Source organism: Schistocerca serialis, chromosome 2 (genome assembly GCF_023864345.2).
Source record: "Schistocerca serialis cubense isolate TAMUIC-IGC-003099 chromosome 2, iqSchSeri2.2, whole genome shotgun sequence".
NCBI lineage: Eukaryota > Metazoa > Arthropoda > Insecta > Orthoptera > Acrididae > Schistocerca > Schistocerca serialis.
In genome coordinates this window covers 583,697,524-583,724,648 of record NC_064639.1, presented here as the reverse complement: position 1 = coordinate 583,724,648, position 27,125 = coordinate 583,697,524, and the positions used below count along the sequence as shown (strand labels likewise).

The following is a 27,125-nucleotide window of genomic DNA, read 5'->3' as shown; positions in this document are numbered from 1 at the left end:
CCAGTGGACCAATGTCTTCAGAACTCCATTCTTCAGTGCTAGGTGGTGACAGCTGCTGGCTTGCAGGTATAAATCAGTGTGTGTAGATTTGTAATACACACTGTGTCCAAATGAAGCATTTGTGCCACACTTGACAAATACATCCAGAAATGGCAACTGGCCATCCTTTTCCAGTTCCATATTTGAGTGACGTGAGTTTAGACGTTCCAGAAAATCAGTGAGCCTATCCCTACCATGAGGCCAGATCACAAAGGTATCCTCCACATTCCTGAAAAAGCATATGGTTTGTATCTAGCCATCTCTAATGACTTCTCCTCAAATCTGTCCATGAACATACTGGCAAGGTTACACCTTCTGCTTGCCTGTAATATTGGCCCCTGTACGTATGTTGAGACAGAGATATAGTACTAGTTTTTACCAGGATTAAGCATGACATCAACTCCAAAAATCATGCCACTTGTGAGAGGCAGGATTTGATACAATGGGCTAGACGTGGCAGCCAGGAAGTTCTGACACTTTTGCCTATACGTGGCAGCCTCCTTAGTAGCTAAAGATTTGGACAGGGTAGACAGAGCCTCTTGGTTCTAGCAGTTTATCATGACAACAAAATAACTCAGCATGTTACCATCTCCACTCAGTATTTTCACTCCACCTAGTCAGTGACTTGAGCATGTTCATATTGACATCAATAGATCTTTACAAGCATTGAAAGATATTTTACTGCCTGACATTGATTGGACATATTGACCTGAGGCCTATCCAATGGAAGGTGCAACAGCAGCATCTGTGACCATGATGCACTTTCACAAATGGATTGTCTGTTTCAGTGTAGCCCTAAGATACAGAGAAAACAGTTTGAGTCACACGTCTTTAAAGCACTTTCAACATTGCCTGCCATGAACCAGATTTTCGCCTAGCATTGCACTCCTAATGGTACTGTGGAACAGCTCCACAGTTTTGGAGCAATTAGTCATTAATTTTCAACCTGGTATGGCCCATAACAGATAAGGCTTCTTTCCTAGTAGTATGACTATGTGAGTACATTTCCATTATTCAAAATAGAAAACAAGGGGGAGGAGGAAGAGAGAAGAAAGATGTCTCTGCCATGGTTTCCTTTGAATAAAGAAATAAGTAGTAAAACTACTGTAAGTGCAACATGCCATGAACTTACTTTATGGTGAGAAAATGCAAAGGAAGAGAGGCAAAATTTTAACAAAAGCTCTGGCATGGAGGCTGTGCTAGGTATCAGTTATAGTATATGACAATTTGGATTGTATTGTATATTGTATTAGTAATAACAAGTCAGAATGTGTGTTAGAAACTATGTGATTGAGCCTACATGCTGTAATATGAGATACAATATCAAATAGGATTATTAGTACTGAAAGGTTACAGCTCACATAAGCATATTAGAAAAATCATCATGCCACAGAATTAGTAGACTAAATAGAAGCCAGTGCAGTTAACACAGAAAGAACAAACCGTTGTGAAAAGTATGTGCACTTTGACATAGAACTGTTTTTTGCCTTTTGGGAGGATAACATTGTTAATTATGCAGTTACTGATGTTTGTATAACCATATTTTTGACTCTATGATGATAATTATAGTTAATGTTGCAGAAATGTTGAGTTATAACAATAAGATCAGAGTGGAAAAAAAAAATATGTACTATCAAAATCGAATCAGAATCACAGCAATCAGGATTGCTGGGCATTAATGTAATGGACAAGAATACCGGAATTGAAGATGCTATCAAAACAATTTCACATTCATGGCAAGCTCATAAAATTGATAAAGGTGTAAATAAAGAGTGAAAAATACGACATAATTCAGGCACGAGTGACAAAAGACGTAAAACGAGGTCTCAAACCAGTAATAGAAAAGCAAAATCGCATAACACAAAACATATAACCAGAATAGAAAGAGGCAACAACAGATTAAACTAGAGCAGAAAGTGAGAACGGAAGAGCAGATGACAATAGTAGAGAAAGAGAAATCTAGGCATAAGACAACATAGAAAAATGCCAAAAACATGAACCACTGTGAGAACAAAAAAATCCACACTTAAAGCATATTTAAGGAACAAATAGAAGTAATGGCAGTCATAAGGAAGGGGGTTAATAAAGAAAGAAATATGATTGAGGAATTGTGTAAAATGTGATGGGACTGTAAGCATAAATCTAAATATCTAGCTAATATAATTTAACCAAGTGCTGATTTTACAAATTTATTCCACGAGGAATCTACATTTAGAAAATAGTTAACCTACCTTTAAAGGCATTTTTCCAGAAATGTGACTTAAAAGCAAAACAATCCAGTGCATAACCAAGTTATTTAGAAGGACTAGCTGAGATGAAAATACTAGCAAGGATATAACAAGCTACCTAGAATTGAAATCAGCTTTTGCAAGATAATTAATTTTGGAAACAACAAGACACCAAAAACCACACAGAAAGAGAGGACAAATAGCACAGAAAACATGGAACACATATCAACGACATAGGAAGCAGTGAGCGACAAGACATGACATTTGATCCAGTTGGTGCACAAGACTGACTAGCAAGACTACAAACATAAAATGCTATCTTAATCAGATGATATTTGCTTGTAATAGGGAAGAAAAGACATCAGAAAGAAAAGAAGATGACACACTGACAATTTTTGAAGAAATAAGAACAAGAAGCCATATCATGAAATCCACACTAAGAGAGACTGGACATGACAGAAAATACTGTGGCAGCAACATGTGAAACAAAATGTATCAGTGAGATATTTTAATGTGAAACATCTGCACATAACAATGATTTGTTTTTGAAAAACACCGAATGGGTACAGTATTGTTTGAAACCTTATCTATGAGTTTGGAAACATGCCAGCATTGTACTGTATTGTATTTTTATTGTTCATTTGTTTATGAAAGCAGTTAATGTACGAGACTATGGAAAAGTCAATACATTACAAAAGTTACTTTTCTAAGTTTACATCTTTAAACTGCATGTCATTCTCATATATACACTACATTTCAGTTAAATATTGTTCAATGGAGTAAGAGCAGTGTCGTCGTAAATATAACTTTAAAGAGTTTGTACAGATTTTGGCCTAAGTATTTGTTTTAATGTTTTTGAGAAGTTCATTAATGTGGAAACACTCGGACCATACCGGCACCTTTGTGGCACACACCACAGGCACAGGCATCATTCTATTAAGGTGTGTTCACTTGACCCTGCTCTCAGGACACTCAGTATATAATATCAGATTCGACCTGGCATTGCACTCAGAATATGCATGGAACCTTTAAACAATTTTTGTTAGCATGATTTTCATTCTTGTGAGTACTTATTTGTGAGTGTAGTTATTACACAAATGGCAATGAGTTCAGTTGAATGGTCACAAGTTTTTTGCCAAAGTGATGACCTTGACATGCACATCCTTGTTGGTAGCACTTCAAAACTTACTGCAGCAACAGCTGGAAATGCAGCATCAAGAGCACGTGGCCATGTTGGATAGTGTTTCAATCAGCCTGTTAGCATGACCTCAACACTCGCTAGCTTACACATCACCTTTCCCCACCTATGATGAGGCCATTGAGGGTTGGGAGGCACATGAGAAATGTCCACTACAACACTTCATGGCCTTCAAGGTAATGGATGATGATTTCATTAAAGCACTCTTCCTGTTGTGGATCTTTTCCCAAATGTACCGCTTACTAGGAAAGTTAGCCGCTTTTCAGTGTCCTGCACTCTTTTTATTTAATGAAATGCGTCAGTTGTTCATGTCATATTACCACCAACATAGCCAAGTTATTTCCATGACATGGGAATTTTACCAATGCAGGAAGGAATCCTGTCAATTAAATCAAACTTGGGATGCAGAGTTGCAAGTCATTTCATTGCTCCCCAGTCTAAGGAGTCTTATGCTGATACTATGATTCTGGGTGCAATCATTCAATCAGCTCTCAATAAAGAGGTCCACCAATGGACACTGCAATTTGAAGACCCCATTTTATAAGAAGTCCTCTCCATTTTAAAATTGTATGACATTACTCTTGCACCAGGCTGACAGATTCCTGGATGGAAGTAGCTGCTGTCAACTTAGACAATGGTAGGCACTCATGTTCCAGTATAGCTCTGGAAGTGGAAATCGTGGTGGTACAGCATTTCCAAATTCCACATTCCAGACAAACAGCTCCGCAAAGTATCAGTATTCTTGCCACCACTGTAGAAAGGACACAATGTGGCAGTATGCCAAGCACAGTCAGGACTGATTGCAGTTTCAATCTCTCAATCTAAGGACATGAACATCATTAGCCCTGCATGTGACAGTCTTGCTACTGTTTCTAAAAGCTGTTCATCAATGTGCATATTAATGAATCACCATATGGTTACAAGTAGATACGGGCACAGAGGATCATTTATTAATTGTAACTTATATCTTTGCCTCTGCTCTCCTTCATTGTCTTCTACTTTGCTCCATCTTTCAATTATAACAGACAAAAAAATCTTTATTATTGGACAGTATACAATGAAGATGGTATACAGGATGGTGGTCCAGCAATTGTCCGTCCTTGTAGTGAACAGTATTTTTACAGAAACTTTGTTTGGCTTGGATGCTTTTACAACATTGGGACTCACAGTTGCTGGTTCGATTAGCCTGGTTTTTGACCTTGTGTCATATTAGGAATTGGATAAACTGTGCAAGGAATATCTGGACTTTTTTTCACTTGGGTTACGTAAGTCCACAGATGTTACAGTGTATATTACTGTCAAATCCAAAGCACAACCTCATTTCTTCAGGACTAGGCAAGTACCACTTGCACTTCATGATCAAGTCAAGGAAGAACTCAGCAGGCTGACTGCTTTGGATTTCACTGAACCTATATAGCCCAGCCAACAAGCTACACTGTTAGGGATTATCAAGAAACTTACTTGCAAGCTCCATCTATGTGGCAATTTCAAGGTTACTATTAATGCACAGTCTATGGTCAACACATACCACATCCAGAAGACAAAATGGCTAGGGGACAGCATTTGTCTAAACTGGATTTGTCAGAGGTATAGTCACAACTTCCATTCAATGAAAAGTCATGAGAGTTAGTTGTAGTCAACATGCTCTATTGGTGTCTACAGGTACAACCAGTTGGTTTCTGAGGCTCTGAGAGCTTCAGCCTTGTTCCAACATTTTTTTTTCTTTTCTTTTTTTTTGAGCAACTCACACAATGTGTTTCTTGTTGTGTAAACTACCTACATGACATTATAGTTTCAGGTTGCACCACAAAGGAACATCTCCAGAATCTTGATATGGTACAATATCTGTGACTTTAGTACCTGCACCACCTTCTATTTGAATAAACTTGCACTTGAATGTTATGAAGAACACCGCCTACCAGCAAAGTAGTCTTAGAAATTATAGATTCAACTCTAATATTCATTCATTTATTTATTCACATAATGTATTCCATAAATACTATTGCAACAGAGAAGCTTCAGGGATTTGCAACTTGTCAAATTATATAGTACCAGGAAAAAGCAGCCCCTGTGGGCACTTCTGTAAAGTGTAATAACATCAAATTATGACTAGCAGTATTCTAGCAATACTGATAATTATGGGAATTACTTTGATATTACTTTACACTCTGCAGGTGCAGATGAAGTAAAATGGCCACTCTACGGGACATTATCACTGAATCAAGGTTATTGATAGAAACTTGTCACTTACACATTTTGAATCTACCTATTATGGGGTATCACACCAAATATTTTTAAGCAAAAAAAGAAAATAAGATATAGGAACTTATATGCATTTTTTTCTGAATGCTTACATAGTGCTCACTTTTCCCTACCTAGAGCAGTAATGTGGCCAATGCCATCACAATAGTATACCCCATTTGTTGTTCTGATTTTTTTATATTTTCTAGGTGTGCCACCAAAGGCTGAAGCACACTGGTTTCAGTCAGTTTCTATATTAGATCAAATATAACAACAGAGATGGTTTTAAATAATATCAATTAATCAATTCAAAATTATCACAAAGGGACAGAATGACTGTTGGTAGTTTTGATATAAAAGGGTTTAGAAGTCAATCTGACTTGTGGTATTATGTGTGATACATGGAAGTAACTAATTATTATTGTGGAATCGCCTTGTCACTTTTCCCTGTCAGACACCATATCAGCATAAGTGGCTCATAGACTAAACTATCAAACCAAAAAAAACAAGGATCTACATTTGCAGGCCAAAACATATTGTTTAAACATTGATATGATAGTAAAGTATTAATTTATGTATGAGTGAGGTAACAAGAGTAATATAAATAACTTATCTTACATCTGACAATTAAATATCAGAAAAATTTTCACTAAAAAGTAACTGAACAAGCTTCCTTTGCCAAATTCACAGGCAACAATGTCAGTGCATATTAAACTTATAGTCTGACCACTTCTTGACAGGTAGCAGCACCATTCTGACAAACAATATGCAGTGTAGTTCATTTGTGTAAGATTTAAATCTATAATTTGTGTATTGGTCTTGTGGTTTTTAGAAACATGTAAATAAAGTTAGTTTGACTTTGTGTTGTAGAGAGGTTTTACTGCTTTTCTTATTTGACTGAAGACTGTGATGAATAAGTAACAAGGTAGTGCCAAGAAACCAAATAGTATATGTAAATTTGAATGAATGTTTATTCCTTAGCGACACTGGAATGAGTGCATCAATTTCAAACAAATTTATTACACATATGACTTCATATCTGGAAACAACATTGTTGGGATAAGAATCCCGTACAACTCACCAGAATATCCCTGACTTCTGTTTGCTGCAGAATCCTTGAGCATATTCTCAGTTTGAATATAATAAATTTTCTTGAGACAGAGAAGCTCATGTACACAAATCAGCATGGTTTTAGAAGGCATCATTCAAGCAAAACTCAGCTTGCCCTTTTCTCACATGATATATTGAGAACTATGGATGAAGGGCAACAGGCAGATTCCATATTTCTATATTTCCATAAAGCATTTGACACAGTGCCCCATTAGGCTATTAACAGAGGTATGAGCATATGGAATAGGTTCACAGACATGTGAGAAGCTCGAAGACTTCTTAAGTAATAGAACCCAGTATGTTGCCCTTGATGGCAAGTATTCATCAAAGACAAGGGTATCATCAGGAGTGCCCAAGAGAAGTGTGATAGGATCATTGTTGTTCTCTATATACATAAATGATTTGGTGAAAAGGGTGGGCAGCAATCTGCTGTCTTTTTGCTAATGATGCTGTATATGTATGGTAAGATGTCGAAGTTAAGTGACTGTAGGAATATACAAGATGTCTTAGACAAAATATCCAGTTGGTGTGATTAATGACAGCTAGCCCTAACTGTGGTGTAAGTTAACACAGATGAGTAGGGAGAACAAACATGTCATGTTTGGATACAGTATTACTAGTGTCCTGCTTGACACAGTAAAGTCATTTAAATATCTGGGCATAACATTGCAAATCAATATAAGATGGGATGAGCATGTGAGAACTGTGGTAGGGAAGGCGAATGGTCAATTTCGGTTTATTGGGAGAGTTTTAGGAAAGAGTGGTTCACCTGTAAGGTAGACTACATATGAGACACTAGTGCAACCTATTCTTGAGTACTGCTCAAGTGTTTCGGATCCATACCAAGTCAATTTGAAGGAAGACATTGAAGCAATTCAAAAGCGGGCAGCTAGATTTGTTGCCAAAAGGTTTGAACAACACATAAGTGTTACGGAGATGCTTCAGGAACTCAAATGGGAATCCCTGGAGGGAAGCCAATGTTCTTTCCAAGAAAAACTGTGGAAAAAATTTATAGAACTTGCATTTGAAATTGACTACTGAATGATTCTATTACCGCCAACATACATTGTGCGTAAGGACCACAAAGATAAGATACAAGAAATGAGGGCCCATACAGAGGCATATAGACAATCGTTTTTCCCTCACACTGTTTGCAAGTGGAATAGGAAAGGGAATAACTAGTGGTGGTACAGGGTACCCTCCGCCATGAACCGTTCGGTGACTTGTAGTTTAGCATTGTAGATGTAGATTAACACAGCACAAAACTTTGTTGTGAAGACCATTTTTAGTTTCCATCCAGTAGCAAGAATAAATAAATTCTTAGATGAATTAACCCTTTAGCAAGAAACATAAGTTAACTGTAGCAGAACATATTGATCTCTAATTCAATCTACAGTATTTTTTAAAAATGCCTCTTTTTCATATGTCATTCTCTTCCCATTATAACCCAAATTCTTCGAGAAGAAATATCATTGGGACTGTCACCAATCAGCCTAGGAATTGCAAAAATGTGGACTCAGCACTAACACATTGTTTTCTATTATCTTAATCCCACTTCCCCTCACCCTTTTCACTAAGAAGGCTATAAATGAATTTTTTCCTGATATTTAACTACACACAAAATTGTTGATGGTATTCCAGAGTTAACCCCCTGCTCCCTCCCCCCGCCCCCCCCACTCACTCACTCACTCACTCACTCACTCACTCTCTCTCTCGTTCCTATAAACAGAAAGCTTGGATGTTAATTATTGACTAAACTGTTGTCCAAATAAAATAATTCTGCAAATCATCTGTGTACTTTCTGCAGGTGACATTTCTGTATGCATCAAAAACCATATATAGCAAAATGTTTTCAGCTAGAATAGAAATAAGAATAGCTTACCACTGAATATGGTGAAGATACCATTATTTCCTGATCCACCTCACTTGTAGAGTTGTCAACCTGGTCATTTGTGTCCACAAGCCTATTGCTGCCTTCCACATCATCCTCTAAACCATAATTTTCTCCATTCTGTCTTGTGTCTTTCAGAACATGTAAGTCAGATTCATCCTGATACTCATGATCATCATTAGTGGGCAACATGGTAGATGAATTATGCTGATCCATTCCAGAATCATTTTCTAGTCTGTCTGTGTCTTCTGTAACATTCTTCACTGCAGCTTGAACAAATCCCTTTACCTTAAGTTCATTTGCTGTTTGTATGATATCAGAAATATCTTCTTCTGGAACATCAGTGGACCCACGGTACATAAGCTGAAGTAATATTTGCATCTCATAACATGATATTTCTTTTAGTATAACAACAGGATGTTCACACGGGTTTTCCTGAAAAACAGTCTCAAAGTACGGGCTGCAGGCAGATAAAATTATTTTGTGTGCTTTTAAAGTACCATCCTTGCATGATATTGTGACGTCAGCTAAGCTATGACGATTGTAGAATTCGTAGAGAACTGTTTGCAAATTGGAGATATGATTGTCCCAAACTACATGCAAGTGACTGCTGCCCATGCTTTAGATGAAACAAAACCTGTAACACAATGAAACTGCTTTATATTTACACTGAAATCCAAAAGCATGTAAGTGACAAACATCGCATTTTTTTTTATTTTAAGACACTCACATATAAAAAGTATAAGTAGATAATCCTGGATTAAACTTATTTCCATCAAAACCGGAAGTTTTTGCTATGCTTCATAGCGTTCTAAGCAACTTCAATGAAGTCTTAAATCTTACCTATCACCATCAAACTGCAACAATAAGAACTAAAAAGGAAACTGTAACAAGAATTTTTGTTGGCAGACTGTAACTTCTAAAATATTATGTAAAGTCCTCATGTTGTGCTGTGGGGCAATCTGTACTGCTGTAAATGAAGGGCACATTTCGTATGCTTTGACTGCAGTATAGAAACTCTTACTGTTCCAAGATGACCAGTTTCTTATAGTGTCATCATCTGATCTTATGGAAGCACAAAAGGTGCTCCACATGTACACATATCTTGATAAAAAACACACACTTGATAAAATACACATAGTTGATAACATTCTCATACCATCCATGTATATTCATGTTGGACATGACTCTCTCAAGCTTACCGCACAAGTGGAGTGTTAACACAGACGTGGCAGATCCACTACAAAGTTACCTATCTCACTGTTGGATGATTTTAGTAAAGTGCTGTGTGGAAAGCTTAGGAGAGTCATGTCCAATACCAATATGCATGAATGGTATGAGCATGTTTTTGTAAACCATCGTCACCAGTTTTGTAAAGTCTCATCACTACTGCTGTGGAGACCGAGTTGCCACTGTTGTTATGGCAGGCCGAGTTTGTGAAATCATGAAACGGCTTCTTGTACAGTACACCGCTGAGGCAGTTTCTCCCTCCCACTATTACACAGCTATGCCCCAGGGTCAGGTAACAGGATAGGAGAATGGATGTTCTACAACACTCCAACAAATTACTAACAAAGTCACACAAATGAGTTAAAAAAGGTTCACTTGTTTTTGTGACTTGTCAAATAATGAAATCTACAACACTGTGTGTAATATAACACAAAAGAGGCCCTCAATGGCTAAGTGCAAATAATCATAGCAAAACTTCACAGTACACAGCAAATGCAATTTACAACTGTCTGTTCACTTCTAAGAGTTCACTAAACGACATTCCCTGTCTAGGTCAGCTCTGGATGATGATCTACAGCCAAGTGGACAAGAGCTGCTCTTCTATCTTCCAAGTAGGCTTCTGTCCGTTGTTGTTGTCATTGGCGGATTGTATGCAGCCGGCAATTGGCCAAGGCAAAGTTGATATCTTCATCCACAGTGTCGCACATGGCGCTGGCGGAACTCGTGCAAGTGGCGAGTTTCTATGGCATTAGTGCCAGCTTCATCTTTTGCCCTGGCTGTGCCTTGTTCAGATGACACAGCAGATATTATCAACTATGTTCATTTTGCCAACTGTGTCTTTCTTTTTAATCAATATATGTATATTTGTGGAGTGCCTTTTGTGCTTTGACTTCATGTAATGTAACACGGAACTTTTGAAACAAGTTCTATATCAGATGATGGCAGCATAAGACTGTTGAAACCAATTCTACTTTGAACAATAAAAGTTTCTATACTGCAATTGTGACATATGAACTGAGTTCCTCATTTCTAAAATATTACATGGCATGGGAAAGAATGTGCAATTAATCAACAGGCAGAAGATGAATTACACAAATCATCCACTTATCAAAGGAAGAATCACTATATAAATAGATTGAACTATTGTTTTTAAGATGAAGCTAACAAGGGAACCCTTCATACTGTAAACCACGGATTTTGATGTGCTTCAGATATGTTACAGAGGCACTTACCCTGGCTATCCGGTTTATAAGCGATGGGCCTTGGTTTTGGAGAAAATCGATTTTGAAGTTCATTGCACGTGTTGTATATTTCGAGTAAGTCAGTGTAGCACAGTGGTAATGGTTCGTTGCTACCGCTGTGGAGGTACGGAGTTCGAAGCCTGCTCGTGTATCTTCCCCCCCCCCCCCCCCCCAAAAATCGACCGAATTTTTCAATTTCATTTCAAAAAATATAAGCAAACAGTGTAAGGTTTGTGAAATTATAAATATATATTCAGTTATTAATTTTTTTCAAATATTCATTCTGTTTGTGGTTCACTTCATATTCTCCCAATTCATCTTCTTCATTGAAATCTATCAATTCATAATCAATAATGATCTGTCTTTCGGCCAAGAGATCCTGTATTGTGATACATATTTCACTGCCAATTGCAACGGAAGTGGCAGAGATCACACTAGGCGGTGTATTTGTTACGAGATTCAAATCACGGAGTAGATTTTTGATGTATTTAATGCATTCGTGATTTCGTCTTTTGATTCTTCATTCAACTCCTCTACTTGCGGATCTTCTGCTAGCTGCACTACTGCAGGAACACTTGGTTCTTCCATTTCACAAACTTTTTCTAACACACGGCACTAGATACGCTTTGCGAGCAGCTGACGCCGGAAAACCTAAAGGAATGCAACTCGCATCCTCATTACTTTAGGAGATGAGGTTCCCATTATGGATAACGGTATTCATGGGAGAGGGATGATAATGGGCGGAGATCGATTTCAGGTAATACAAGAAGTGACCGTTGTAAGAACATTTGGAACTCCAACTGCAAACCACAAACGGAATGAATATTGGAAAAAATTGATAACTGAACATATCTTTATAATTTTGCACACCTTCCACTGTTTGTTGATATTCTTTGAAATAAAATTGAAAAATTTCAGTCAATTTTGAAAAAAAAAAGTACAAGAGCAGATTTCGAACATGGTACCTCCACAGCGGTGGCCACGAACCCTTACCGCTGCGCTACGCTGACTTGCTCGAAATATATGTAATGTTACGGGTATACAATACACGCAATGAACTTCAAAATCGACTTCCTCAAAAACCAAGACCTGTCGCTAAAACACCAGATAGCCAGGTACTCAGTGCCCATACAACATATTTGAAGCGCATCAAAATCCATGATTTACAGTATAGAGGGTCCCCTTGTAAGACACAAAATAACATCATAAAGAAACTAACTGGCATACAACCTGTGGTGCTAAAGCATCCAATCTCTTGACTGCAGCTTTGTCACTAGTATACCCAGTAGCTGAATACAGCAACACAATGCTCATGCAAGGAAATTAGACATCCATGTGAATGAATCAATGAAAATTATTATGGGTATATTAAAATCCACACCAATCCCTTGGCTGCAGACCATCAGTAGCATTCTGCCACCTGAATTGTGACACCAAGAAGCAACCAATGAAGAATGGAAGAAGCTGCATCACCCTGACTACCCCCAAGACCTTTCAGATTCATACAGTCTTAAATGACCCTCCTCCAGACAGCTTGATATCACACACTAAACTGTGGCATTATGAAAGAAACAACAGGAAGTTTTACCTTAAAGAAGAGTGGTACAAGAGACGAAATGCGGCAACATAACAACATCAAGGTGTTCAAGATCCATCTGCCAGTCTACTGGGTTTGATCAGAAGAGAAGTGACAACACTGAACAGGATAAGAACCGGTCACACCAGGTGCAATGCTGTGACATGCAAGTGGAAACTCCAAAATCTCCAGCCTGTGATTGTGGAACCCAACAACAAACCATCTGGCATACTGTCACAGGCTGCTCTCTGAAAAAGAACCCAGACCGTTAAGTGTCGTTATTAATGCTGCTCCCACTATCAATTGGATTCATTCAATAGATGTTGAACTCTGATTGACTGTTTTAATTAACAGTCCTACTTTTTTAGTATTATTGAATTATTAATTTTCACAATTTAAACATATTAGCTTTGATCCTAAATTCATAAATGTATAATTGCAAACTACAAATATTTCTTAATATTTGTTGTTGTCATCAGATGATACATAAATAAATAAGAATATAAATTTTTGATGACACACAACAACTAGGTAATATATGCCTCTATGTGTGATGGTTACATGTTTTTTGAGGTCTCAAAACATATTCTGAAGCTATCCATTCACTCACCTGTCAATGATGATGGGTGATATGTGTTGTTGAAAAAAGCCGTAAAGTATGGTTGACAAATGGCAAGGAAACTGATGTAACCTCTTGTACATAAGCATAAAAATATCTGTGAATGTAAAAGCAGTTTTTTGTCTATTGAATGAAGTTTTAGAGATTCAAAATAATTTAAAGCCCACAAGGAGTGAACAATGCAGCTTGCAATTTGAAACTCTTCTACATCAGCTGTATTTAATGAATCTGTTGCAAAGTGCTTTTTTTCTTTAGAATAGATGTTTGCTCCGGCCTGGTTAAAAGCACCCAATGAAGATGTTATGAAAAAAACTTTGGGGTATTTACTTATTCTAAAATATGAAAATTCTATTAAGCCTGGGATTAGTTTCTCACTTTACGTGCAGTACATTTCAGTACTTATTGTCCTATTCCGGCCCCACTCACATTCGTTTTTAATCACCGTTTATGAAACTGATTAATGCTCAGTTGCTTTAAATACAAGGGTGTGCTGAAAAGCAATGCCTCCGAATTTTTTATGTGAAAACTCTTAAAGCTTTTTTAAATAAAACAAACTTTCTTGACATTCTACATCTTTATTCTTCATGTATACATGTTTATTTCTCAACATAGTCACCTTGGCAACGAACACATTTCTCCCAATAAGAGAACAGCTTGTTGATACCATTACGGTAGAACATTTGACTTTATTGATGGAGCCACAATCTTACCTCTGATTGCACCAATTCATCAGTATCAAAGTGAAGTCCTCAAAGGCATCCTTTCAGTTTTACAAACAGATGAAAATTGAATGGGGTAAGTTGGTACTGTACGGACGATGACTGATGACAGTGAACCCAAGATGTCAGACTGTTGCAGAAATCACAGTACTCGTGGATGGTCTAGCAGTGTCATGCTAAAAAGAGAGGGTGCTCCATGTGTGGATGAACTCTTCGATTTCGTGCTTTCAGAAACTCAATCACAGACAACTGTTTCTCATACACTGATACGGTTATGTTACACATCACCATGTTACACCCTACACTTTGGAGTCCTCTAACAGCAGAGGATTGCAACTTGTGTCAGCATAATGGGAAAGTCAATCAATTAATATACATGACATGTAATACCTCAACTGATATTGAGAACAGAATAAAAAATTTCTAATCATTACTTTTCAACATGCCCTTGTACACACTCTATTTCAGTATCTGTCTTTGGCTTATGTACAGGTTAGAAATTGTGTTACCATTTATGTATTTTCAGTTTTAATATGAACAATTACATTAATGTATTGTTCACATTATACTCCGAGTATATCTATCATCCCATAGCTGTAGGTCATTTCTAACTGCAAACTTGTAGAAGGTTATTGCCATATCCATCATATATCTGATCAGCTTCAACTCTTGTCACTTAACAGTGGTCTGCTGAAATATCAAAACCTATTTTATCAAATAATGGAACTGTATTTTTGATCAATCATTATCACCCCACAGATACAGATTCACTCTCGCCCTGAAAATGGAGAAAATTTGATACTTTTTGCACTATCTTTCTGCTGACCGTCATTCCTAGCTGACACATACCCTTCATCGATGAGTGACACACTCATAAGAAGACTAGTCATAAAGGATTAATTACCACTACAAAAAATAATATTTATGTAATTAATTTCACGTCTGTGTGTAGGTATATATCAGCAGTCCTGGTACACACTGAAATCCCTGAACCACAGCACGACGCTAGAGGAGCCATAATAAAATGAGACAGCCCATCTTCACTTTAACAGCACGCTGCATCTCTCTGTTCTGGCAGCATATCATGTTATGATACTGTGGGACAGAGATTTCAGTGTGTACCAGGGCTGCAGACATATACTTGCCAATAAAGTTGTTAGTTGACGATTAAAAAATATGACTACCCCTTATACTCTTCCAAACAAAATTCTTCTAATATTATTGTTTAATTTCAGTAATTACAGTACACATCTCTATCTGAAGACCTCTGTAATGCCATGCAACATTTTTAGCTCCGACTTAACAACACCCTGTCTCTTGGAATGTTCATTTTTATTTCAGTGGGTTCACACTTAGTAATCCCCACACAGTTGTACAAACGGTAAATTATTTGGTATAGCAGAAGCTTCCATAAAATTAAACAGATAGCACTGAATGTAATTACGCTTTATAGCAGTTTCCATAACTTTCTGCATACCTGTCTGTGGGGGTTGGGTTATTTGGGGGAAGAAACCGAACTGCGAGGTCACTGGTCTCATCAGATTAGGGAAGGATGGGGAAGAAAGTCAGCCATGCCCTTTCAAAGGAACCATCCCAGCATATGCCTGGGGCGACTTAGGGAAATCATGGAAAACGTCAATCAGAATGGCCGGATGTGGGATTGAACCGTCATCCTCCCGAATGCGAGTCCAGTGCGCTAACCACTGTTTCACCTTGTTCGATATATACCTGTCTGTTTCCTATTCCACTAGATAATCATGCCTAAGAGGAACAACTGTCTATACCTCCATATGACCTCTATGCCTCCATGTGACCTCTGATTTTAGCATCATTTCAAGAGATATATGTGGAAGAAAGGAATTACCTGTCTGTCTCTTCTTGTCTTCTTGAGACATACGCTCTCCGAATTATAATGGTATGTCCCTCCCTATTACACAATGCCTCTCCTATAGCTTTTACCACTGCAGTTGGATGAGGCTATCTACAAAACTTTCGCAGAATGATATTTCCACTCTGCAGCAGAACGTGCGCTGATGTGAAATTTCCTGGCACTGTGTGCCAGACTGAGACTCAAACTTTTGACCTTTGTCTTTCACGGGTAAGTGCTTCACTGACTGAGATACCCATACACAACTCATGATCCATCCTCACACCTTTAGTTACATCAGTATCTCATCTCCTACCTTCCAAACTTCACAGAAGCTCTCCTGGAAAACTTGAAAGGCTGGCACTTCTGGAACACAGGATATTGCAGAGACATAGCTTAGTCACAGGCTGGACATGTTTGCAGAATGTGATTTTCATTCTGCAGCATTATGTGCACTGATAGTGGAAACTTTCCCAGACTTTGGCTAAGCCACATCTCCTCAGTATCCTGTGTTCCAGGAGTGCCAGTATAGCAAGATTAACAAGAGAACTTCTGTGAAGTCTGGAAAGCAGGAGATGAGGTACTGGTGGAACTAAAGCAGTGACGACCAGTCATGAGCCGCACTCGGGTAGCTGTCAGTACAGCACTTGCCCACAAAATACAAAGGTCCAGAGTTTGAGTTTCAGTCCAACCACAGTTTTAATCTGCCAGAAAGATTTAACATTTTTGCTGTTACTAAATTACTCCTTGATGAAGTATATTGCTGAATTACCTGGTTAGGGTTCCAGAACAGAAAGCAGTTGCCAAATTGGTTGAATGAGAATGATATAACAAGCCTTCTTTGGGTTGAATTACATATCCATACAATCAAACAATAAATTACAGATGTTGATGTTGAGATTCAACTTTCCGACCCCACACCAGCCAACAATACTCTAGCAGGTCTTCCTGCATTTTCCTTCAAATTATTGGTGTCGTGGCTTTCCTATATACAACAGCATCATCCATAAGCAGCCTTTATGAGCTTTTGGTGCTATCCACATCACCATTTTAATGTATATTCAGAAATTATCCAGTAACAGCCTCCCTCCCCCCACCACCTCCACCTCCACCACCACAACCACCACCACCACCACCACCACCACCACAAGTACTGATGAACTTCCTTTCATATTCATTGATTTATATTTGCTAAGAGGTTTTTAATCCAGACAAAAATCTCAGAAAATATTCCACAAGATAATATTTTGTTCATTACTCACGAGTGTGGAACAGTACTACACACTTTCTCACGCCAAGTAACAGGCCATCAACCAAAGCTAGGTACATTTTTGCCTCTCCAGTGTCATGTATGAACAAAGCAATATAAATTTTACCACACAGGTGTTTCTGGAAACCATGGTGCTTACTGCAGAGGAGATGTTTGGTCATCAAAAAGGCATAATAAGCTAGAATGAAATGTGTTCCAGAATCCTATAACAGAGTCAGCAATACAGAGTAATAGTTACACACATTTGTCTGACAATTCTTGTTGAAAATGGCCAGTGACTTCTTTTAACAACTTTGAGTGCCTCCAGTAACCTATGATAAACACATACCAGAAAAAGAGCCAGTTATTGCAAATAATCTACGTTGAACCAAACAGGTATCCTATTAGATACAGTGGCTTTTCCTCTCTTGGGTAATTTTAGTTGTTACCATTTCATAATCACTGAACTCAATACCTAACGAACAATGGTAAATCCAGGATGGAATGTAACAATATTCTGAGAAGGAAAGTTGCTACTCCCCATGTAGCAGAGATGCTGAGTTGCAGATAGGCACAACAAAAAGATTTTCACACTTAAAGCTTTCGGCCAATGGCCTTTGTCAACAATAGGCACACACACGTACACACAGACACACACACATCTCTGCTGAGAATATGGATCTCAATACCTGTTATTTCGATTTTGGTATATATTTAATAATCAGAAGGAGGAACCATAGTATGATCATTCTTAGTGAAAAATATTGGGATGACATATTTAAGTACTTCTACATTCTTTGTTGTCCTCTGTTTTCACACCAATTGGAAAAATGATTTTTGTCAATTTACTAATTATGTAAAACTAAATATACCTTGGAATTTTTATCAGAGCAGTAGATAAGATTTTTACTCTTGAATTCACTGAATGCTCCTCCTCCTGCTCTGTTTACACTTCCAGTGTTGTATATCAGCAGGTCTTTGGCTTCATTTAAATACATCATGAAGGTCTCACTCTGATTTCATAGCATTCTAACATGGCTATTGAAGCACTGCATCTATTTTCCGTTCCTCACCACTTAGCTCAGCCCATGTGACTGCAAAGTATATTGTCCAATGTCCTTTCATTTTATCAAGTGATACTTATTTTCAGCTAAAGAAATACATGTCTGATATTGACTTCTTGAGTTTCGATTCAGGTAAGCTCATCAAAAAGTTGCAACATTTTGACAAGCTTACCTGTCTGGAAAATCAAGAACAGAATATAAAAACATTACTATACTCATGAAAACAAATTAAATGAGTACCTATATCATTAAATAAGTAAATTCATTAGCATCCACCCATCATAAAATTCTTGTTTCCATGTCTCAGTGGTTTTTTTTTTTTTTTAACTTTGTATTGTTAAGTGTGAATTTTGACAGAGAATGATACAAAAAATAAAACTGTTACCATATCTGGTGACTGCTCATCATCTTCAGAATATCATAAGACTAAATTAAGATAAGGCATGGAATGGATCAGACTAGAAAAAAATCATACTGAATTTTTTTAACAATAATATGAATAAGATAGATTGCTACTTACCACATGGAGGAGACACTGAGTCGCAGACAAGCACAATGAAAAATTTGTCTGGGCCACACAACTGGAGACATGGCCACACGTGCGCAAGTTGTGCTTGTGTGTGTGTTATTTTTCTATTTTGGAATAAGTTCTTTTTTGTCTGAAATCTTATGTGTTAGGCAATCTTCTTCATTGTGCCAGTCTGCAACTCAATGCTTCCTCTATGTGGTGATTATCAATCTATCCTTCCATATTGTTGTTATTCCATTCTGGACTTTCCATTGTTTCATACTGAATTCTTTGTATCAAAATAAAAATTATCTGACTACAATTCATTTACAGGAGAATCAACTCCAAGTACTGCCAGTTAACATTTAAAAGTAAGAAACTTTTAGTTTCTCCACCAGGTACCTTCGTCTGAAATCTTCTTGATGGTTAACAGAATCTTCTGTCGGTTCTTGGTAGAACAACATTATAATAAATGAAAAGCACCAGTTTGCTTTTGTTCTACAATATTACTTTTATTGTTAACCGTTTTTCGGCTTACAAGGCCATCTTCAGACATTTACTGAGTATTATCACCAAAGAAGTTACAATGTTTGCAAACAACATTGGACGAGAAGTAACATGTCTCGACTGAAGTAGAAACATACAGTAACATCTTTGACAGTGTCATGGTAATGCAATGAAAAAGTAAAACTTGAACAGTACATAAATAACAATGGAGTAGACAGGAAAACCTCTAACACAAAATAGGAATAGCATGTCTACATAACAGTTTCTATTAATAAACAAAACTAATAACATAAAATAAAATTAGTACTAGACAAGGCTACATCAGGAGGTATGAGACATGGAGAGTGATACACAAACCAATTAAAAGAAGAGACAGTTATCAATGTAACTATAGAATACATAAGGAACTTAAGCAATATCAATAAGATAAACAGAAATTGATAAAAGATAAACAGAAATTGATGGTCTCTGATACAATTGTTGGCTTATTAGAATGTGATATGGAATTCAGGAATTCCTGCACATTCTCCTCTTGCTTCATTTTATAATATGAAGGCATTTTGCTCTCACTTCCAGGAAGACTGTGAGATTCTCAAATGATGGCCTGCACTTGAGCCTCCACAATGCCAAGTGCCTGTCCCTGATTGTGGAGCAGCACTTTTCACTCCAACAGGGTACAGGATGTCTTCATAGTTGTCTTGAAAACTTTGCCATACTGGTGACAATATCACATTTCTGAATGATCTCTACATTGAAATACACCAGCTGGCTCTACACCCAGTTTGTATTGCTGAGCAGCCACACTGGTGACAGTCTTTCAAGAACTGCTCTGTCCAGCAGAGGTGTCCCAATAGTAAATGGTAGCTGGAGAGTAGATAACTGACCACTTCCCGCAGAGCAAATTGTACAAAACATGGAAACCATAACAAAAGATCAATCACTGGAACCCTGCGGAGCTGAACTGCGTGTTCCGTCCCATATTCAGATGACGCAGTTCTTCTCCAGCCAAGTGATGCTCAACAACTCAACCCCAGATGCAGATAGTGGAAAAGCCACAGAGTATCTCGTGTGGAGAAATGAGGAATGGCTGCAGAGTTCTGTAATAATATTAGAGAGACTCTTGGTCATATGATATACTGAGGCAGGTAGAGGAAACGTACAATTACTCTATGCTGCACGCACAAATGCTGTAATAGTAACTACTTGTAGGTTAGCGTTGACAAGCTGTATACATTACATACAAAGATGGCTGCTCCTCTTTCAGTTCTCTCTCCTTCAGCTCTCTCTCCAGTGTGGCTGTCCTTCCTATGGTGGATACAACCCCTTAGCACAGGGCTACAAATAATGTAAAATTTGTTGCTTGTAAATGCAAGCACAAAGATCTGACCTATCCTATCAGGCTAACTTCTTCCACATGTATCCTGAACCATTTTAAATTCCACTTTAACATAGCAGACATCTTAGCAGTGAGGTTTTTATTTCCTTTGCCTAGGTATTAACACCACAGAGCACCAGCTTCACTTGGGAGAAGGGCACAGAATAAAATTGGTGTTCTTGAAGGAACTATCGTTGCATTTGCCTGAGTTTTCTAAAGCAAAGAAAATTTTATAGGAGTGTACAGACTGGCTATTACAATAACCATGCTTCCAAATGCGAGTTAAGTGTGCTATCCACAACATCGTCTCACTCAATCTTTCCCCCTATCTTGAAGGGGTGGAAATGTTTGGTGTCTTATGGTGAGACTTGTTAGTTCTCTTCAGCAGCTCTGAATTTCTATATTGTTTGTAGTTTCCTCTTCATCAGGTTCTTCACTACACAAACAGCATGGATGGATAGACAGAGGGCTTTGAGTTATTTCTTTCTGTTCTCAACCTCTTCACTATGCCTTTCTCAATCACTGGAGATAACTTCTATCACTGTGAACAAACTGCTCAATTTTGATAGTTCTGTCTCAATAGAAGATTTTGCAGCTTTTTCTGTGAGCTTTGCTAGTCATGTGAGGAAAATAACTGTATCCATGGCAGGGCACTGATGACCTTGCTCTTTAGTGCCCTCAGCCACAAATCATCATCATCATCATCATCATCATCACAATCATCTGTATCCATGGCAACTTCATCATTGCAAGTGTACTTGCATGTGAAGATGCTTGTGGCAGCTTCAGTTAGTAGTAGATGTGTTGAAAAATCCCTTATCTAAACTGTCGTTTTGGCCACTGAAGCAAATGGCATTACAAAGGTTGATGGTTCATGAGTCAAACTTTTTATGTAGTTTATGGAAACAATATTCTCCTCGTTACTTTCATTTCCAGAATTTTGTTTTCACCCAAATAAGGGTTGAAAAAGTACAGGTACCTTTGCACTTCACAAAGAATAGAGGAACAGAACAAAGATTACTATCTTCATTAGCAGCTTGGTCACATTTTACTACATTGCACATCCATGGCAAACTGTGTCCATAATACCGACACTTGAGACCAGTGCATTCCATTAGGAAAAACTGGTCTCACTTTTGGGCAAATGAACCTTGCCTGGAGAATCATCATCAGAACAAACATTGTTATCTTTTCAAGCTCACAATTCATTTACTAACTTCACAATGTACTTTATTTCTATTCATGTCAACATTTCCCTTAAAATATATACGCATTAAATCATCCCATGACAAGACACCCTTGCTAGAATTGAAGGTGAAGTACAATTTGGTCACAATCATGTACTCACAAAACACTTTTCTTTTCTCTATATGTTCAGCTAGAAATGGCTGTTTCTACTAGCAGTGTGCCATTTCTCAAGAGCTTGACATATTTTAATGTACTTGAACACTGCAGCCCTTGCTATAGCAAGGTGACACTTTTTCATAACCACCTTCCTTTTTCTTAACAATTAAGAATATAGTTGAGTCATGTTATGCGTCCAGCTACTCATCAGCATTCTTTTCTGAGGTGAAGTTTGCCTTGAGTAATTGGGAGCCCTTTTTGTTGAGTGGGTTTATTGCTCCTTGATCCGATCCTGTTGGATCTTTTTTATTATATGTAGAATTACATGACATGGCAATACCACGATTAACTAGGGATGTATAGTAATAATCAAACTAGACAGAACTTGAATATGCCTTCTATACCTGGTCTGCAGCAGGTGCCCCAAAAGCCTGCCAGCTAACAGCTGTACCACAACAACATTCTACTACCATCAGCATGTAATACAACTTGAAAAAATAAAAAAAAGAGGTAGGCCAACATAATTTGATGGTTAAATCATGCTCCCATTCCACCACCATGACCCATGGTGAATATTCAATCACACAAACGAGTTTATGGTTTACAGCTGATGAGTAGCACGTACCAGTGTTCTGCTCAAAAAACCTGGGATTGCCAAATACAAAATCAGCCAACAAGACTTAGCTACCTACAGCACTCAGAATTTGGAATTACCCAGGACGCATGTATGGCTTACTGATTGCTACAGATATGGCACTGCTCCATTCTGTGTGTGTGTGTGTGTGTGTGTGTGTGTGTGTGTGTGTGTGTGTGTGTGTAGAGGTACTCTAACTGGCTGGGCAGCACATGCCACTGTAAAACTGGAAAAAAACGCTTAGACAGAAAGAGCTGTATGAAGAGGGTCATCTGGGAACATATTTTTCGAGATGTTTGAAGATTCTATGCTTCTTTGTAATACCATAAACTTTATGCTGAATAAAACAATTAAAAGGTACTATCTGCATAGCAAATCCTGTTATATAACTGCCTCCAGTAGGGCCAGTTATCAGGATTCACATTTCTCCAGAAACCATGCTGGAAGAAACTAAGAGACCTTTCAATTTTGGAAAGCACATTATTCATTAGTTCTCCTCTGGGTAGCAACTAATAGTAATACTGTAATAGTTAGCTAGTGATTTATGGTTCTTACCTGGTTTGAGAAGCCATTTTTTTTAATCCTTGAAATATTTAAAGAACATGACTGGTTACCCTTGTCTCACACGGTGTAATGAATTTGCTTATTACAAAGTACTTTGTTTACAGTGCCAGACAGAGTGGACACCAGCTCTGCCATGAAGAAATATCCGTTATTCCCCTCTTCACTGTTGGAAATGAAATCCTAACTTTGTTTCATTGTCCCTTTGCTGCAATGGGAGGCTGAATCCTAACTAAGCAGCTAAAAAAAGTAGCCTCTGCGTACTTGCAAACCTTCAAGGACAGCAACGAATGAAAGAATAAGCCTACCTATGAAACTAAAAAAATAACTTTACTGTGAAATAAAAATAAAACAATAACCAAACTTAATGCAGTATCTACAAAAATGCACAACTGTGCTGTTGGCTAGTATTCAGTATCATGTTGCTCCACCACATGCATGTAACATGCTGCTCACAATATTATCAACACATTGTTGTTGAAACATGGCCCATTCTTCGATGCTGCACTACTGAGGTCATTCTGTCGATGAGGAGGGTACATGCAACAGCACACTGCACGTTTCAGATGGTCCCAAACATGCTCAATTAAGAGGGTAATCCCAAAAGTAAAGTCTCCTATTTTTTTATAAGTACATAGACCTGTTTATTTCTACAATGGTTTACAAAAGTTTACAGCTTGAACATCTAGCTATTTTGCGACATAATCACCATAATCACCATTTCTGTCGATGCATTTTTTTAGATGCTGTGGCTGTTTTTGTATGCCCATGTCATACCAGCTCGCCGCCATGTTGTTCAGAAAGTTATGAACCTCTTCTTTCTCCTAGTTGTCGGGGCTGAATCGTTTCCCGGCGAAATGTTCTTTTAATCTAAGGAACAGTAATATATTCACTGGGTACTAAGTCAGGACTATAGAGTGGGTGGGTGATTATGTTCCGCTGAAACCGTTCCAGGAGAGCAATGGTTTTCCGAGCCATGTGTGGGTGAGCGTTGTCATGGAGAATGTGTACGCCCTTGCTCAACATTCCTCTTCTTCGGTTCTGAATTGCCCGTTTGAGTTTTTTCAGAGTCTCACAGTACCTGTCAGCGTTAATCGTGGTCCCAGTGATTCAGCTCCAATGACGAGGTGAAAGAAGAGGTTCATAACTTTCTTGTATGCTCACACCATGCACCTGCTGTCTCATAGTTTCAGGAGAAATATGGAATTTGGTATTTTTGGCCAGTCTCATATACAGTTGTAGAGAGTGTATTATCACTGTTGAGGTTAATTTGTGGGCAATACAGTATAGAGACAGACAGGGCTGGTGGTCTGGTGACAAAGTGTGTGCACGGAAAACTGAAGCTTGTGAGGTCTAATCATGTTCAGAGTGTGGAAAATTTCAGTCCACCTTTAACCTAGACTTCATGTCAGTGATTTGCCAGAAATGACACATGGTTTGAATTTCACATTAAACTGTAAGTGCTGTTTACCCGTAGGAATACTGGGGTTAGTTAGGCAAGTATCAGGTGGCATTTAATTTAAAGACTTACAGCAAGCAATTGAGCCACTGTGGTTATCATCATCATCATTTTCTTCTTCTTCATGATCAAAACATCTTGCATCCAATTGTCTAGCCCTACAGTTAATATTTTGATGTTGAGTTTATCTTTCAAGATGGCAATGGATGAGCACACTGCGCCCACCTCATGAACACCTTCCCCCAGGAAGGAGCTATCAACTTAGTGAAAGCACCTGCACACACAGTTGACATGAAACTACGAAGGTAATCCCAAAAGTAAGGTATCCTATTTTTTTTGTAATTACTTAGACATGTTTATTTCTACAATGGTTTACATCAGTTTACTGCTTGAACATCTAGCTATTTTGCAACATAATCACCATTTCTGTAGATGCATTTTTTTAGACGCTGTGGCTGTTTTTGTATGCCCATGTTATACCAGCACGCCGCCATGCTGTTCAGAAAGTTATGAACCTCTTCTTTCTCCTAGTTGTCGGGGCTGAATCGCTTTCTGGCCAAATGTTCTTTTAATCTAGGGAACAGGTGATAGTCACTGGGTACTAAGTCAGGACTATAGGGTGGGTGGGTGATTATGTTCCACTGAAACCGTTCCAGGAGAGCAATGGTTTTCCGAGCCATGTGTGGGCAAGCGTTGTCATGGAGAATGTGTACGGCCTTGCTCAACATTCCTCTTCTCCGGTTCTGAATTGCCCGTTTGAGTTTTTTCAGAGTCTCACAGTACCTGTCAGCGTTAATTGTGGTCCCAGCGATCAGCTCCAATGACGAGGTGAAAGAAGAGGTTCATAACTTTCTGAACAGCATGGTGGCGAGCTGGTATGACATGGGCATATAAAAACTGCAACAGCACCTACAAAAATGCATCGACAGAAATGGTGATTTTGTCGAAAAATAGCTAAATGTTCAAGCTGTAAACTGATGTAAACCATTGTAGAAATAAACAGGTCTAAGTAATTATAAAAAAATTGGAGACCTTACTTTTGGGATTACCCTTGTAGCTTCATGTCAACTGCGTATGCAGGTGCTTTCATTAAGTTGATTGCTCCCTCCTGGGGGAAGGGCACAGTGTGCTCATCCATTGCCATCTTGAAAGATGAACTCAACATCAAAACATTAACTGTAGGGCTAGACAATTGGATGGAAGATGGTTTGATCATGAAGAAGAAGAAAATGATGATGATGATGATGATGATAATCACAGTGGCTCAATTGCTTGCTGTAAGTCTTTAAATTAAATGCCACCTGATACTTGCCTAATTTACCCCAGTATTCCTATGGGTAAACAGCACCGACAGTTTAATGTGAAATTCAAACCATGTGTCATTTCTGGCAAATCACTGACATATGAAGGCTAGGTTAAAGGTGGACTGAAATTTTCCACAGTCTGAACATGATCTGACCTCACAAGCTTCAGTTTTCCATGCACACACTTTGTCACCAGACCACCAGCCCTGTCTGCCTCTATACTGTATTGCCCGCAAATTACCCTCAACAGCGATGAGACACTCTCCACAACTGTATATGAGACAGGCCAAAAATACCAAATTCCATATTTCTCCTGAACATATGAGACTGCAGGTACCTGGTGTGAGCATACAAGATTTTCCTGATAGATATTTTGTAGCCAAAGTTCAGAAATAAATAATTTCATTGAGTGGAAATGAAATCTCATATTAACTTTGAATACAAATGAACAAGCTTTATCAGTAGAATTTATGTATTTTTGTTATCCAGAATAATCATTCAGAATATAAAGTTTTCATTTTATGTAAGAAAACTTATTAGGGGATAAGTACTATTTTGTGTATTTTATTATTTGCATGAGGTATTTCGCATGGTCTCCATGCTGTTCCAAGAGAGTTGAAGGTGTTTTTGGATTGGAGCTCTGACAGGCAAAGCAATCAAGGTCAGCAAAGAGTCTCCTGCACCAGTCTCTGTGTGTGTGTGTGTGTGTGTGTGTGTGTGTGTGTGTGTGTGTGTGTGTGTGTGTGTGTGTTTTTTTTTTGAAAAACCACTTCTTATTTGTTATCCAGAAGGTCTCCTACAACAAGATACTCATCATCTTATATGCGTTGTATTTAAAGCCTCAAAAGATCATAATTGCCAAGTTCTGGTTTTTAGAAAAAATTAAGTTGTTCTACAGATAATAAGAATATTCAACAAATCAAGGGTTTGCAGACTAATCTGAGCTGAAGATCACAATAAAGTAACTTAAAATATAAATGAACCCTTGCACTGGCCATCCACACATTCTTCTACAATAATCAAGTGTCACACAAATTCTACACTTGTCAACGAATACAACCTGATGCCACTATACAGGATCCATTCCAAATGTTCCCTTGTTCATCCTTTTTTCATGCACCACACTGCTGGAGGGCTTGTACCGCTATTCATAGTGGATGC

The 27,125-nt window shown here is 38.1% G+C and overlaps 1 protein-coding gene across 3 annotated transcripts in view; it reads right to left on the bottom strand.

Annotated features, from left to right (window-relative positions):
• The window catches only part of LOC126457599 (myoneurin-like), a 75,401-nt gene that overhangs the window by 29,529 nt on the left and 18,747 nt on the right, over window positions 1-27,125 (bottom strand). Inside the window, exons 2-4 of one of the 3 annotated variants that reach the window (XM_050094044.1) lie at window positions 18,081-18,302; window positions 12,767-13,002; window positions 8,699-9,344 (exon numbers count right to left, since the gene is read on the bottom strand). In XM_050094044.1, the coding sequence (XP_049950001.1) occupies window positions 8,699-9,325 (627 nt within the window). In that variant the 5' untranslated portion in view covers window positions 9,326-9,344; window positions 12,767-13,002; window positions 18,081-18,302. The remainder of the gene's footprint in view (window positions 1-8,698; window positions 9,345-12,766; window positions 13,003-18,080; window positions 18,303-27,125) is intronic. The other 2 variants (XM_050094042.1, XM_050094043.1) reach the window with 2 other exon arrangements.